Consider the following 11,820-nt stretch of genomic DNA (forward strand, 5'->3'; position numbering starts at 1 on the left):
AACTGGGTACTGACTAAGGGACTGTGAGGCAGCAGAGGAAATGAAAATATCAGTGCATTCATGTGCAACTGCTAAGACAACAGGAAAAATAAGAGAGATGCACACAACACAAGATTCTCTTACATGGACATAAAATATACTGCTCTCTAAAAACATTAGGGAAAATCTAAAATGTACATAAATGAGAAAGGGCAAATATATTGGTCAGTGGGAGAGTGGTCACCTCACACGTGGAAGGTTGGAGGTTAACTCTCAAGGATGACACAAACACAGAAAGGAAAAGTCAATCAAACGATGCACATTTCCCAGCTAGCTTGCTTGCTTGCTTGCTTGCTTGCTCAATTGATTTGCTTTTTCCTATGGGGGTTGGAAACCAGGATCACACATATGCACAGGAGACAAAATATCAAGCAAAGCACACTGACTCTTCCCTCCCCTCCCCTTTCCTTCCCTTCCCTCCTGTCCCCTCCACTCCTCTCCTCTCCTTTTCTTCCTTTCTCCTTTGATGCTTTCCTTTTCTATGTCTTCCATTCCCTTTTTCCTTTCTTCTCTCTCTCTCTCTCTCTCTCTCTCTCTCTCTCTCTCTCTCTCTCTCTGTCATACTCTCTGGTACATAACCCAAGACAGGTCACCATGAAACTATGCCCACTCTTGTCTACTGAATTCCATCTCACCTGTGGTTTGGATTTCTTATTTTCTTTAAACCTGGTACGTGGATTAGAACCCAGGACTCCATTTATGACTTCTTCCCCCAACCCCTAATCCTTATTAAATCTATGTGTGCCTCTATCTCTAAGTATCCCTGACTGTTCTGGAACTAGCTTTGTAGACCAGGATGGCCTTGAATTCAGAGATCCACTTGCCTCTGGCTCCCCAGGGCTGTGATTAAAGGTGTGTGCTACCACACCCAGCAGTCCTGTTTGTTTTAAATCTGGGAACAGTGACTTCCTCAAGCTGGCAGGAGCTTGAGACCCTCCTTCTGCCTCCCTCCCTCATAGAAGTCAATTACAGTCCTGTACTAATGTTGCCTTGGGGGTATCAAGGTTTACCAGACAAAAGGGAATGGTGCTTCATATGTTATCCAAGCATTCAGAAAGCTGAGACAGGGGACTCTCTCCAGTGTGAGGATAGCCTGGTCTACATAAAAACTTTCAGGCATTATGGCCTACCCAGTAACAGCTACACAAACACACAGACAACATTACAACGACATAGCTCTGGATTTTTCTGTTTAAAAAAAAAAAACAAAAACAAAAACAAATAAACTTCCGTTAGTTTTATTTTTCAGGTTCTGGAACATTCAAAACAAATTCTTAGGCTATGTAGGTAGGATGCCAATGACTTTCTGCTTCCCTCTCTCTACCTCCAGAATGGGGGGAATTACAGTAGCACTACTGTGCCCCATTTGATAGACTTTACAGATCCAATGAGGGATTCATGTATAGTGGGAAAGCAGTGTCAAGTGAGGAACATCCCAGGAAGCTAGGGACCCAGGAATTGTTATGTGAGGTCTACATAGTGAGTGGCATGCTCTCTGGAAAAAATTAAAAGAAAATACATGTGAAACCTAAAACATGAAAGATCACACTTTAATAGTACTAAGATATTATGAGATACACACCAGACCACCCGGGACTCTTTATCTACAAGCAAGCACTGTGTGTCCATCGCCCTCATCATCTTTAGATTGTCCATGGTGCAGGAGAGCAAACCCAGGAGCCAAATGCAAGCTGTGCAAGTGTTCAGCACTGAGCTGACCCTCAGCTTCTCGCTCCATGTACTCTTGCACCATGAAAAGCTGAATGCAGATCCCAGGGCCTCACAGGCACCAGGCAAGCACCCACCACTGAGTTTACCTCTGTTGTGACTAGGTTAGTTTCATTTGTAAACTTTGCTTTTAATTCAATTTCGTGTACGAAGTCGCATTTGCATAAATGTGTGGTGTGGATTCATGCAGTTGAATGCAGGTGTCCATTCAGATTCCATCATCTGGAGCTGAAATTAGAGGCAGGTGTGAGCTACCTGAGGCGGGTAGAGGAAACTGAATTTGAACCCTCAGAGAGAATTCCATGCCTGTGCTATTCAACTTTGGACATCCCACTGGCTTTTGGGTTGGTCTCTCTCTCTGTCTGGGTGTGTGTGTGTGTGCGTGTGTGTGTGTGTGTGTGTGTGTGTGTGTGTGTGTGTGTGTGTGTTTACCAGGCTTGCCCAGATATGAAGGACACAATAGCAGTCAACTGTATCTACCTTCCCCAATTTGGAATAGTGTTACTGTAGACATGGAGCCATTCCTGGTTTTTTTTTTTTTTTTTTTTTTTTTGTTTTGTTTTGTTTTTTGTTTTTTGTTTTTTGTGTTTTGTTTTGTTTTGGTTTGTTTGTTTTTTTGTCTGTCCAGAGTCCTTACAATCAGTTGGGGGGATGAGAGCCAGACAACACTAATGGAATTTAAGCAGAGGACCATCACTGTGCGTGTTTAGGAAAGATACCAAGGCAGAAGAAAAGTGTGATGCACAAGTATTTTATTGCTGCTTCGTCGTACAGAAAATTGAGAATGCAATGGGTAGGCATAGGGAGAGTTTAAAAAAAAAAACCCAGTTAATAAAAAGATCACAACTGACGACTTCAAATCCAGTTCCTTGGTTCAGTAGATCCCTGAAGCCTGATGAGAGGGAGACTTTCTAGACCCTGAGCCTAGCAGGGCGGCTAAGGACTGAGGAAAAGCCCAGAGGGAGAGCACCCAAGTCTGGAAGTCATGTTCCCTATTTACTGCCAGCAAGGACAGAGTCTGGGCCCCAGGTCATAGACACAACGCACACCGCATTCCTGGCAGGTATTTGTAGCAAAGATGATCCTCTTGGGCTGCCTCTTGGTGCTGAGTGCATCCGTGAGTTCCACACAAAGATGGAGGAATCTTTCTGTGTCGATGCAACCACAGTCATCGTAGCAGTCCACAGGCGCCGGATACTGCTCCCCACTCATCTTGCTCAAGTTGGCTGTGTGCAGCAAAAGGTCCTTCAGGATGGGCACAGAGAAGTCGTTGTCGTACAGGTTGACCTTGGTGAGCAGGGAGCACCGGCTGAGGGCAGGTATGAGGACAGTGAGCTGAGAGTCCTCCATCCTACAACCCTGCAAGTCCAGGGACTGAAGAGTGTGTGCCACATTGTCTAGCAGAAGTCCGAGAGGCATAGGATCTAAAGGCCATAAGACCACACCTCTCAGGTCCAGATGTCTGAGCTGACCCAGGCTTTGGCAACAGGGGAAACAATTCAAGTCTGACTGTGACAGGCGGTAGAGAGTGATGGAGAGAGTCTCCAAGGGGTTCCTCAGGCACCTAGGGAGAAACCATAGGTCAGTTCAAGCAAAAGGTTGTGGAGAAGAGCGTGTGCCCTGGAGCTTAGAAAGAGGATGGCGGGGCACACGCATGGCCCAAGGTCAGTTTGAACATGTGAACAATGAAGCAGAGTCTACTTTTCATGGAGTAGAAACCACACCCCCAGCTTTCACCATAACTGAACCCAGTGACAGGCAGGCACCACCCATCCACTCACTACTCCTTAAAGCAAAGTTAAAGAGCAAGGTTTGCTCTGGTTGCTGACCCAGCTCTCCATCCTTGCTTACCTGAAGACCTCTTCGAGGTGGTCTCTCAGGAAGTAGATGCCATTCAGGGAGAGATGCTGCAGACAGTGCAGTTTGGAGAACTGAGACACCAACTTCCTGACACACTTGTCTTCTGCCCTGTTGCCAATTGCCATTGCGTTCTTGTAGATGCGTGCCAGGGAGAGTTTGCGAAGACTTCTCATGTGGCCAAGGTCGGGGAGCAAAACGTGCCAGAGTGGACACGTCCCAGCCCATGTTCAGTTGCAGTTCCTCAATGTGCCGTGGATGGAAAACAGTCAAGATGTCCTTGACAGTACGTAGAGGCAGAGCCCAGATCTTCATCTTGGCACAGCAGAGCTGCACGGAGCCTTTCCTGCGCTGCGCCCACTGCAGGAAATATGCTTGCTCTTCGTCCAGTCGGACTCTGAGGCACAGGTCAGCTATGACCTTCAGACGCCGCCTCACAGCATATCTGGGAAGGACCTTCACTACTTTCTCCTCATCCCCAGTCTCTGATGAGCAGTCCGCATCCTCTGTTCCAGGCCACATGGTCCAGAAGTCATGGCGTACTTTCCTGAGGTCGAGCTCCTTAATTTTCTCCCTCCTGGGGGTAAAACGTGTCAAGTGTCAGCAGACACGACGACGACAGGACCCAAGGTCGGCGAGCCAGCTTCACTACACATCCCTAATGCCAGCTCTTCCCCCCTGCCAAGGTGTAAGTCACCTGGGATGGCATGTGTGCTATGCGAGCTCCCGCTGGGCTGCATCTGTAGACCCCACTGCTTTCCCTCCCTCAGTCACTCTGTCTCTACCTAGTCCCATTATTAGTGGTTGTGGGATTCCAGGGACCGGCTCAGTGCACCCTGACCCCATCTTCTCTAAGCTCTAATCCCTGCTCCAAGGTCCTTAACCTCAAGGAATCAGTAGCTTTCCAGGCCCCTCCTCCCTGCACGATGAGCCCATCAGAAGCCTCTGAGCCACTTCCAGGGCCCTTCTCCCTGAGCCCAGGGTCTCGTCTGCGTGTACCCAAGGGCTCCAGTCTACACTACTTGGTTCTTGCTTACCTGGGGTGAAACTCTCTTGCCAGCTGCATGTCTACTGCATCCAACACAGCCTGGAAGGATTCCAAGTCGGGGGTCTTCATCAGTGTCCCCACAGGGAGGCAGGGGAAAGGCCAGGCTGCCACCATTGCCTTCACAACCCTAGTGTGTCTGCCTTTGAAGGCGTCTTTGAACAGTGCCGGGAAGAGCTCCATGGGCAGCTGGTCCAGAGCAGAGATGGCCAAGTCCTCATTTCTCAGCAGAGCCTGCATTGCCTGCTTCATGAGCGTGCCTGGGGTCTGAACACTCATCATGAAGCGTCTGCAGTCGCAAACCGCAAAGGTCCTGGGGAAGCATTCAGGGAAGAACATATTTTCAGGACAAACTTTAGAAAACTTCCTCACCCAGCACAGCAACCGCTCAAGGTCACAGTTTTATTGCTCTGGCAATGGCACAGACACCAACTGAAACCATAGTCCTCACTGGTGGTGGGTAGACAGACTCCCTCACTGCCACCAGTGAGCCTCTCCATCCCATAATGGGCTCATGAATTCCAAGTCAAAAAACCTGATGTGCCTCATCTCTCAAAAATAAATAAATAAAGAAACAAACAAATAAATAAAGGCATCGTGTGTGGTTCAGTGTTTAGTTTAACTGCTACTAAGTAGGATGATGGCAATGGGTTCCGGATGCTTTCAGGCATCAATCTAACAAACAAACATAAAAAAAAAAAAAAAAAAAAAAAAAAAAAAAGTTCACCGCTGTTTTGGAAAAGATGCAAACCAAAGCCTGATTCAAGAACTACCTCACAGCTACTGCGAGTCTCTGTGCTCTCCGGGTCTGCTTGGGACCTTATTCCACAAAAACACCATTTTGAAGGTAGCCCAGTATGAGGGAACATGCTAGTGACCTCATCACCCTGAGACTAGATGGCCTTCATTTCCCTGCTACCCAGAATTCTGGGGACAGTTTTGGGCTGTTTGAACTTGGGAAACCCTGTCTCTAAACAATCAACAATCACACTGAGATCAACAAGCTATCATAGAGGGACATTTGAGATAAAGGTAAAACTTCCTTTAGAATCAAACCCAGTGTCTTCAGCGTGTTTGTTATCCTGAAGAGACAGAAACCCAAATTTCCTGTCCCTTCTTGGGTCTAAAGACCCTACATCAAACTGCAAGACCCAAGGGACGAGAGTTACTCACCAGTTCTGAGCACTGAGGACACCTGAACCATGCACTTCCTCCAGCTCCAGGTCTCTGAAAGCCCTGGGGGGTCTCTCCTGAAGCCTTTATATACCTCCCTGCTAACCCTCCCTGCTGAAGCCCCACCTTCCAATCCCAAGCTGCTTTTGATTGGATCGTTTGGTGACCACCATTTTCAATCTAATAGTCAACATGCAATCATTTCCTCAATTGAATCAAACCAAGTGTGAAAATGCCCCTCCCCCAGCCCCTCTAAGTCTGGATAAATATCAACATTGCACTTGCTAATTAACTACACAACACTGAGTTTATTGATTTGTTCTCTTATTGACTTATTTATTACTTAGTTTTAAATTTGATACAGAGACTGGATCTAGATCCAAAGTCAAAGTTGTATTGGAACTCTAACCCTCGGAATCCTTTTCCCGTGGATTCCTTCACTCTGGTTCCCATCACAGAATCTGTGCATTCACTCTCTGTCATGCACAGTCCCACCACTCTGTCCTGTACACTCTACCCCGCCTGGCCCCCAACGTCTGACACAAGGGAGACAAGGGCAGAATGGAAGCTGTTCTCACAGATCTGAGCACAGCCTTCACCTCTAGACTATGCTGGTGTGAGTCCCCTGACCCCTGATTAAACTCTCCCGTTTCTGATCTCTTTCCAGGAGATTGGTTGGACATGACTCCATAAAGGATCCCAAGCCATCATTACTGAAATCTGTCCTTTTTTTGTACCCCACTTCAATCATTTGCTTCATGAGTGGTCACCTCAAGACCCCCATTCAGCATATGTGGAAACAAGATGTAACTTCCATATTCTAATGCATTTGTAAATTTGTTTCCCAGTGACTGGCAGGCATCAGGTGAGCAAGGATCTTTAACTCTAGGTAACTTCAGATAGCCAGTCATGAGGAGCAGGAAAGTGGGACAGAAAGAAAGACAGGCAGATAGAAAGAATGAAAGGAAGGAAGGAAGGAAGGAAGAAAGAAGGGAAGAAGGAAGGAGGAAAAAAATAGAAGGAAAAAAGAAAGGAGAACCAAGAAATAAAGAAATGTAACAAGCCCCAAGGCAAAATGTATGTAGAGACATAGATTAAAAGAAGAGATGAGATAAAGAAGATGATTGAAGCAGGAATTAATTCTAACTGGTCTTAATAATGAAAACTCAGAGACAGATATTTGCATTAAACCTGAAGATCAGACACATAAAGCAGCCATCCGCTAGAGAGTTCTTACCTCTACCAGTGCTCAGAGGGGAAAGGCCGATCCTGTCCTCACACTGCACTGTTCCTAGACTGCACTGAGCTCCTGTCTCTTCGTGCCTTGTATGTCTCTCTAGTGCTGGAGGGATAAAAGGCTTGGGATCCCAAATGCTGGGATCACGTTTATGTGAGCTCTGTTTCTTTTTTAGGTGGGTTGAAGTTCGTGTAGATCTGTCTGCCTCTGTCTCCTCCTTGCTGGGAACAAAGGTGTGCACCCTCTATACCACACTTGTGTGGCTTAGGATTAAGGGTGTGCACCACTACTGCCTGGCCTCTATGGCTGACTAGTGTGTCTAGCTTTGCACTGTAATCTTAGGATAAGCTTTATTTGTTAGATCATAAATAATATATCAACCCATATGATTCATCACTAATAACTATTCTCATTGCCCTGATTGGGGGGCTGTTTGGTGGGCAACAAGAAAGTCTGTTACAAAGCCCCATACGACAAAACAAACACCCAAGAACAACAGGATCTTATAAGACTGTTGTGCCAGTGTGCAATCTTGTTTCCACATATGCTGAATGGGGGTCTTGAGGTGACCACTCATGAAGCAAAGGATTGAAGTGGGGTACAAAAAAAAGGACAGATTTCAGTAATGATGGCTTGGGATCCTTTATGGAGTCAAGTCCAACCAATCTCCTGGAAAGAGATCAGAAACGGGAGAGTTTAATCAGGGGTCAGGGGACTCACACCAGCATAGTCTAGAGGTGAAGGCTGTGCTCAGATCTGTGAGAACAGCTTCCATTCTGCCCTTGTCTCCCTTGTGTCAGACGTTGGGGGCCAGGCGGGGTAGAGTGTACAGGACAGAGTGGTGGGACTGTGCATGACAGAGAGTGAATGCACAGAGTCTGTGATGGGAACCAGAGTGAAGGAATCCACGGGAAAAGGATTCCGAGGGTGAGAGTTCCAATACAACTTTGACTTTGGATCTAGATCCAGTCTCTGTATCAAATTTAAAACTAAGTAATAAATAAGTCAATAAGAGAACAAATCAATAAACTCAGTGTTGTGTAGTTAATTAGCAAGTGCAATGTTGATATTTATCCAGACTTAGAGGGGCTGGGGGAGGGGCATTTTCACACTTGGTTTGATTCAATTGAGGAAATGATTGCATGTTGACTATTAGATTGAAAATGGTGGTCACCAAACGATCCAATCAAATAGCAGCTTGGGATTGGAAGGTGGGGCTTCAGCAAGGAGGGTGAGCAGGGAGGTATATAAAGGCTTCAGGAGAGACCCCCCAGGGCTTTCAGAGACCTGGAGCTGGAGGAAGTGCATGGTTCAGTTGTCCTCAGTGCTCAGAACTGGTGAGTAACTCTCGTCCCTTGGGTCTTGCAGTTTGATGTAGGGTCTTTAGACCCAAGAAGGGACAGGAAATTTGGGTTTCTGTCTCTTCAGGATAACAAACACGCTGAAGACACTGGGTTTGATTCTAAAGGAAGTTTTACCTTTATCTCAAATGTCCCTCTATGATAGCTTGTTGATCTCAGTGTGATTGTTGATTGTTTTGAGACAGGGTTTCCCAAGTTCAAACAGCCCAAAACTGTCCCCAGAATTCTGGGTAGCAGGGAAATGAAGGCCATCTAGTCTCAGGGTGATGAGGTCACTAGCATGTTCCCTCATACTGGGCTACCTTCAAAATGGTGTTTTTGTGGAATAAGGTCCCAAGCAGACCCGGAGAGCACAGAGACTCGCAGTAGCTGTGAGGTAGTTCTTGAATCAGGCTTTGGTTTGCATCTTTTCCAAAACAGCGGTGAACTTTTTTTTTTTTTTTTTTTTTTTTTTTAATGTTTGTTTGTTCGATTGATGCCTGAAAGCATCCGGAACCCACTGCCATCATCCTACTTAGTAGCAGTTAAACTAAACACTGAACCACACAAGATGCCTTTATTTATTTGTTTGTTTACTTATTTATTTATTTTTGAGAGCTGAGGCACATCAGGTTTTTTGACTTGGAATTCATGAGCCCATTATGGGATGGAGAGGCTCACTGGTGGCAGTGAGGGAGTCTGTCTACCCACCACCAGTGAGGACTATGGTTTCAGTTGGTGTCTGTGCCATTGCCAGAGCAATAAAACTGTGACCTTGAGCGGTTGCTGTGCTGGGTGAGGAAGTTTTCTAAAGTTTGTCCTGAAAATATGTTCTTCCCTGAATGCTTCCCCAGGACCTTTGCGGTTTGCGACTGCAGACGCTTCATGATGAGTGTTCAGACCCCAGGCACGCTCATGAAGCAGGCAATGCAGGCTCTGCTGAGAAATGAGGACTTGGCCATCTCTGCTCTGGACCAGCTGCCCATGGAGCTCTTCCCGGCACTGTTCAAAGACGCCTTCAAAGGCAGACACACTAGGGTTGTGAAGGCAATGGTGGCAGCCTGGCCTTTCCCCTGCCTCCCTGTGGGGACACTGATGAAGACCCCCGACTTGGAATCCTTCCAGGCTGTGTTGGATGCAGTAGACATGCAGCTGGCAAGAGAGTTTCACCCCAGGTAAGCAAGAACCAAGTAGTGTAGACTGGAGCCCTTGGGTACACGCAGACGAGACCCTGGGCTCAGGGAGAAGGGCCCTGGAAGTGGCTCAGAGGCTTCTGATGGGCTCATCGTGCAGGGAGGAGGGGCCTGGAAAGCTACTGATTCCTTGAGGTTAAGGACCTTGGAGCAGGGATTAGAGCTTAGAGAAGATGGGGTCAGGGTGCACTGAGCCGGTCCCTGGAATCCCACAACCACTAATAATGGGACTAGGTAGAGACAGAGTGACTGAGGGAGGGAAAGCAGTGGGGTCTACAGATGCAGCCCAGCGGGAGCTCGCATAGCACACATGCCATCCCAGGTGACTTACACCTTGGCAGGGGGGAAGAGCTGGCATTAGGGATGTGTAGTGAAGCTGGCTCGCCGACCTTGGGTCCTGTCGTCGTCGTGTCTGCTGACACTTGACACGTTTTACCCCCAGGAGGGAGAAAATTAAGGAGCTCGACCTCAGGAAAGTACGCCATGACTTCTGGACCATGTGGCCTGGAACAGAGGATGCGGACTGCTCATCAGAGACTGGGGATGAGGAGAAAGTAGTGAAGGTCCTTCCCAGATATGCTGTGAGGCGGCGTCTGAAGGTCATAGCTGACCTGTGCCTCAGAGTCCGACTGGACGAAGAGCAAGCATATTTCCTGCAGTGGGCGCAGCGCAGGAAAGGCTCCGTGCAGCTCTGCTGTGCCAAGATGAAGATCTGGGCTCTGCCTCTACGTACTGTCAAGGACATCTTGACTGTTTTCCATCCACGGCACATTGAGGAACTGCAACTGAACATGGGCTGGGACGTGTCCACTCTGGCACGTTTTGCTCCCGACCTTGGCCACATGAGAAGTCTTCGCAAACTCTCCCTGGCACGCATCTACAAGAACGCAATGGCAATTGGCAACAGGGCAGAAGACAAGTGTGTCAGGAAGTTGGTGTCTCAGTTCTCCAAACTGCACTGTCTGCAGCATCTCTCCCTGAATGGCATCTACTTCCTGAGAGACCACCTCGAAGAGGTCTTCAGGTAAGCAAGGATGGAGAGCTGGGTCAGCTACCAGAGCAAACCTTGCTCTTTAACTTTGCTTTAAGGAGTAGTGAGTGGATGGGTGGTGCCTGCCTGTCACTGGGTTCAGTTATGGTGAAAGCTGGGGGGTGTGGTTTCTACTCCATGAAAAGTAGACTCTGCTTCATTGTTCACATGTTCAAACTGACCTTGGGCCATGCGTGTGCCCCGCCATCCTCTTTCTAAGCTCCAGGGCACACGCTCTTCTCCACAACCTTTTGCTTGAACTGACCTATGGTTTCTCCCTAGGTGCCTGAGGAACCCCTTGGAGACTCTCTCCATCACTCTCTACCGCCTGTCACAGTCAGACTTGAATTGTTTCCCCTGTTGCCAAAGCCTGGGTCAGCTCAGACATCTGGACCTGAGAGGTGTGGTCTTATGGCCTTTAGATCCTATGCCTCTCGGACTTCTGCTAGACAATGTGGCACACACTCTTCAGTCCCTGGACTTGCAGGGTTGTAGGATGGAGGACTCTCAGCTCACTGTCCTCATACCTGCCCTCAGCCGGTGCTCCCTGCTCACCAAGGTCAACCTGTACGACAACGACTTCTCTGTGCCCATCCTGAAGGACCTTTTGCTGCACACAGCCAACTTGAGCAAGATGAGTGGGGAGCAGTATCCGGCGCCTGTGGACTGCTACGATGACTGTGGTTGCATCGACACAGAAAGATTCCTCCATCTTTGTGTGGAACTCACGGATGCACTCAGCACCAAGAGGCAGCCCAAGAGGATCATCTTTGCTACAAATACCTGCCAGGAATGCGGTGTGCGTTGTGTCTATGACCTGGGGCCCAGACTCTGTCCTTGCTGGCAGTAAATAGGGAACATGACTTCCAGACTTGGGTGCTCTCCCTCTGGGCTTTTCCTCAGTCCTTAGCCGCCCTGCTAGGCTCAGGGTCTAGAAAGTCTCCCTCTCATCAGGCTTCAGGGATCTACTGAACCAAGGAACTGGATTTGAAGTCGTCAGTTGTGATCTTTTTATTAACTGGGTTTTTTTTTTTAAACTCTCCCTATGCCTACCCATTGCATTCTCAATTTTCTGTACGACGAAGCAGCAATAAAATACTTGTGCATCACACTTTTCTTCTGCCTTGGTATCTTTCCTAAACACGCACAGTGATGGTCCTCTGCTTAAATTCCATTAG

The 11,820-nt window shown here is 47.7% G+C and overlaps 2 protein-coding genes across 2 annotated transcripts; one reads left to right on the plus strand and one right to left on the minus strand.

Annotated features, from left to right (window-relative positions):
* Positions 1 to 2,763: 2,763 nt before the first annotated feature.
* LOC127232252 (PRAME family member 8-like) lies at positions 2,764 to 4,994 on the minus strand. The gene is given in 5 exon segments (XM_051198274.1): positions 2,764 to 3,331; positions 3,619 to 3,809; positions 3,811 to 4,201; positions 4,662 to 4,969; positions 4,971 to 4,994. Coding segments are annotated over 5 exon segments (1,482 nt in total).
* Positions 4,995 to 9,261: 4,267 nt separating this feature from the next.
* On the plus strand, positions 9,262 to 11,492 carry LOC127232250 (PRAME family member 8-like). Its single transcript, XM_051198273.1, is given in 4 exon segments — positions 9,262 to 9,279; positions 9,281 to 9,594; positions 10,055 to 10,636; positions 10,925 to 11,492. Coding segments are annotated over 4 exon segments (1,482 nt in total).
* The last annotated feature ends 328 nt before the right edge of the window (positions 11,493 to 11,820 follow it).

This window comes from Phodopus roborovskii, unplaced genomic scaffold, assembly GCF_943737965.1.
Source record: "Phodopus roborovskii unplaced genomic scaffold, PHOROB, whole genome shotgun sequence".
NCBI classification, from domain to species: domain Eukaryota; kingdom Metazoa; phylum Chordata; class Mammalia; order Rodentia; family Cricetidae; genus Phodopus; species Phodopus roborovskii.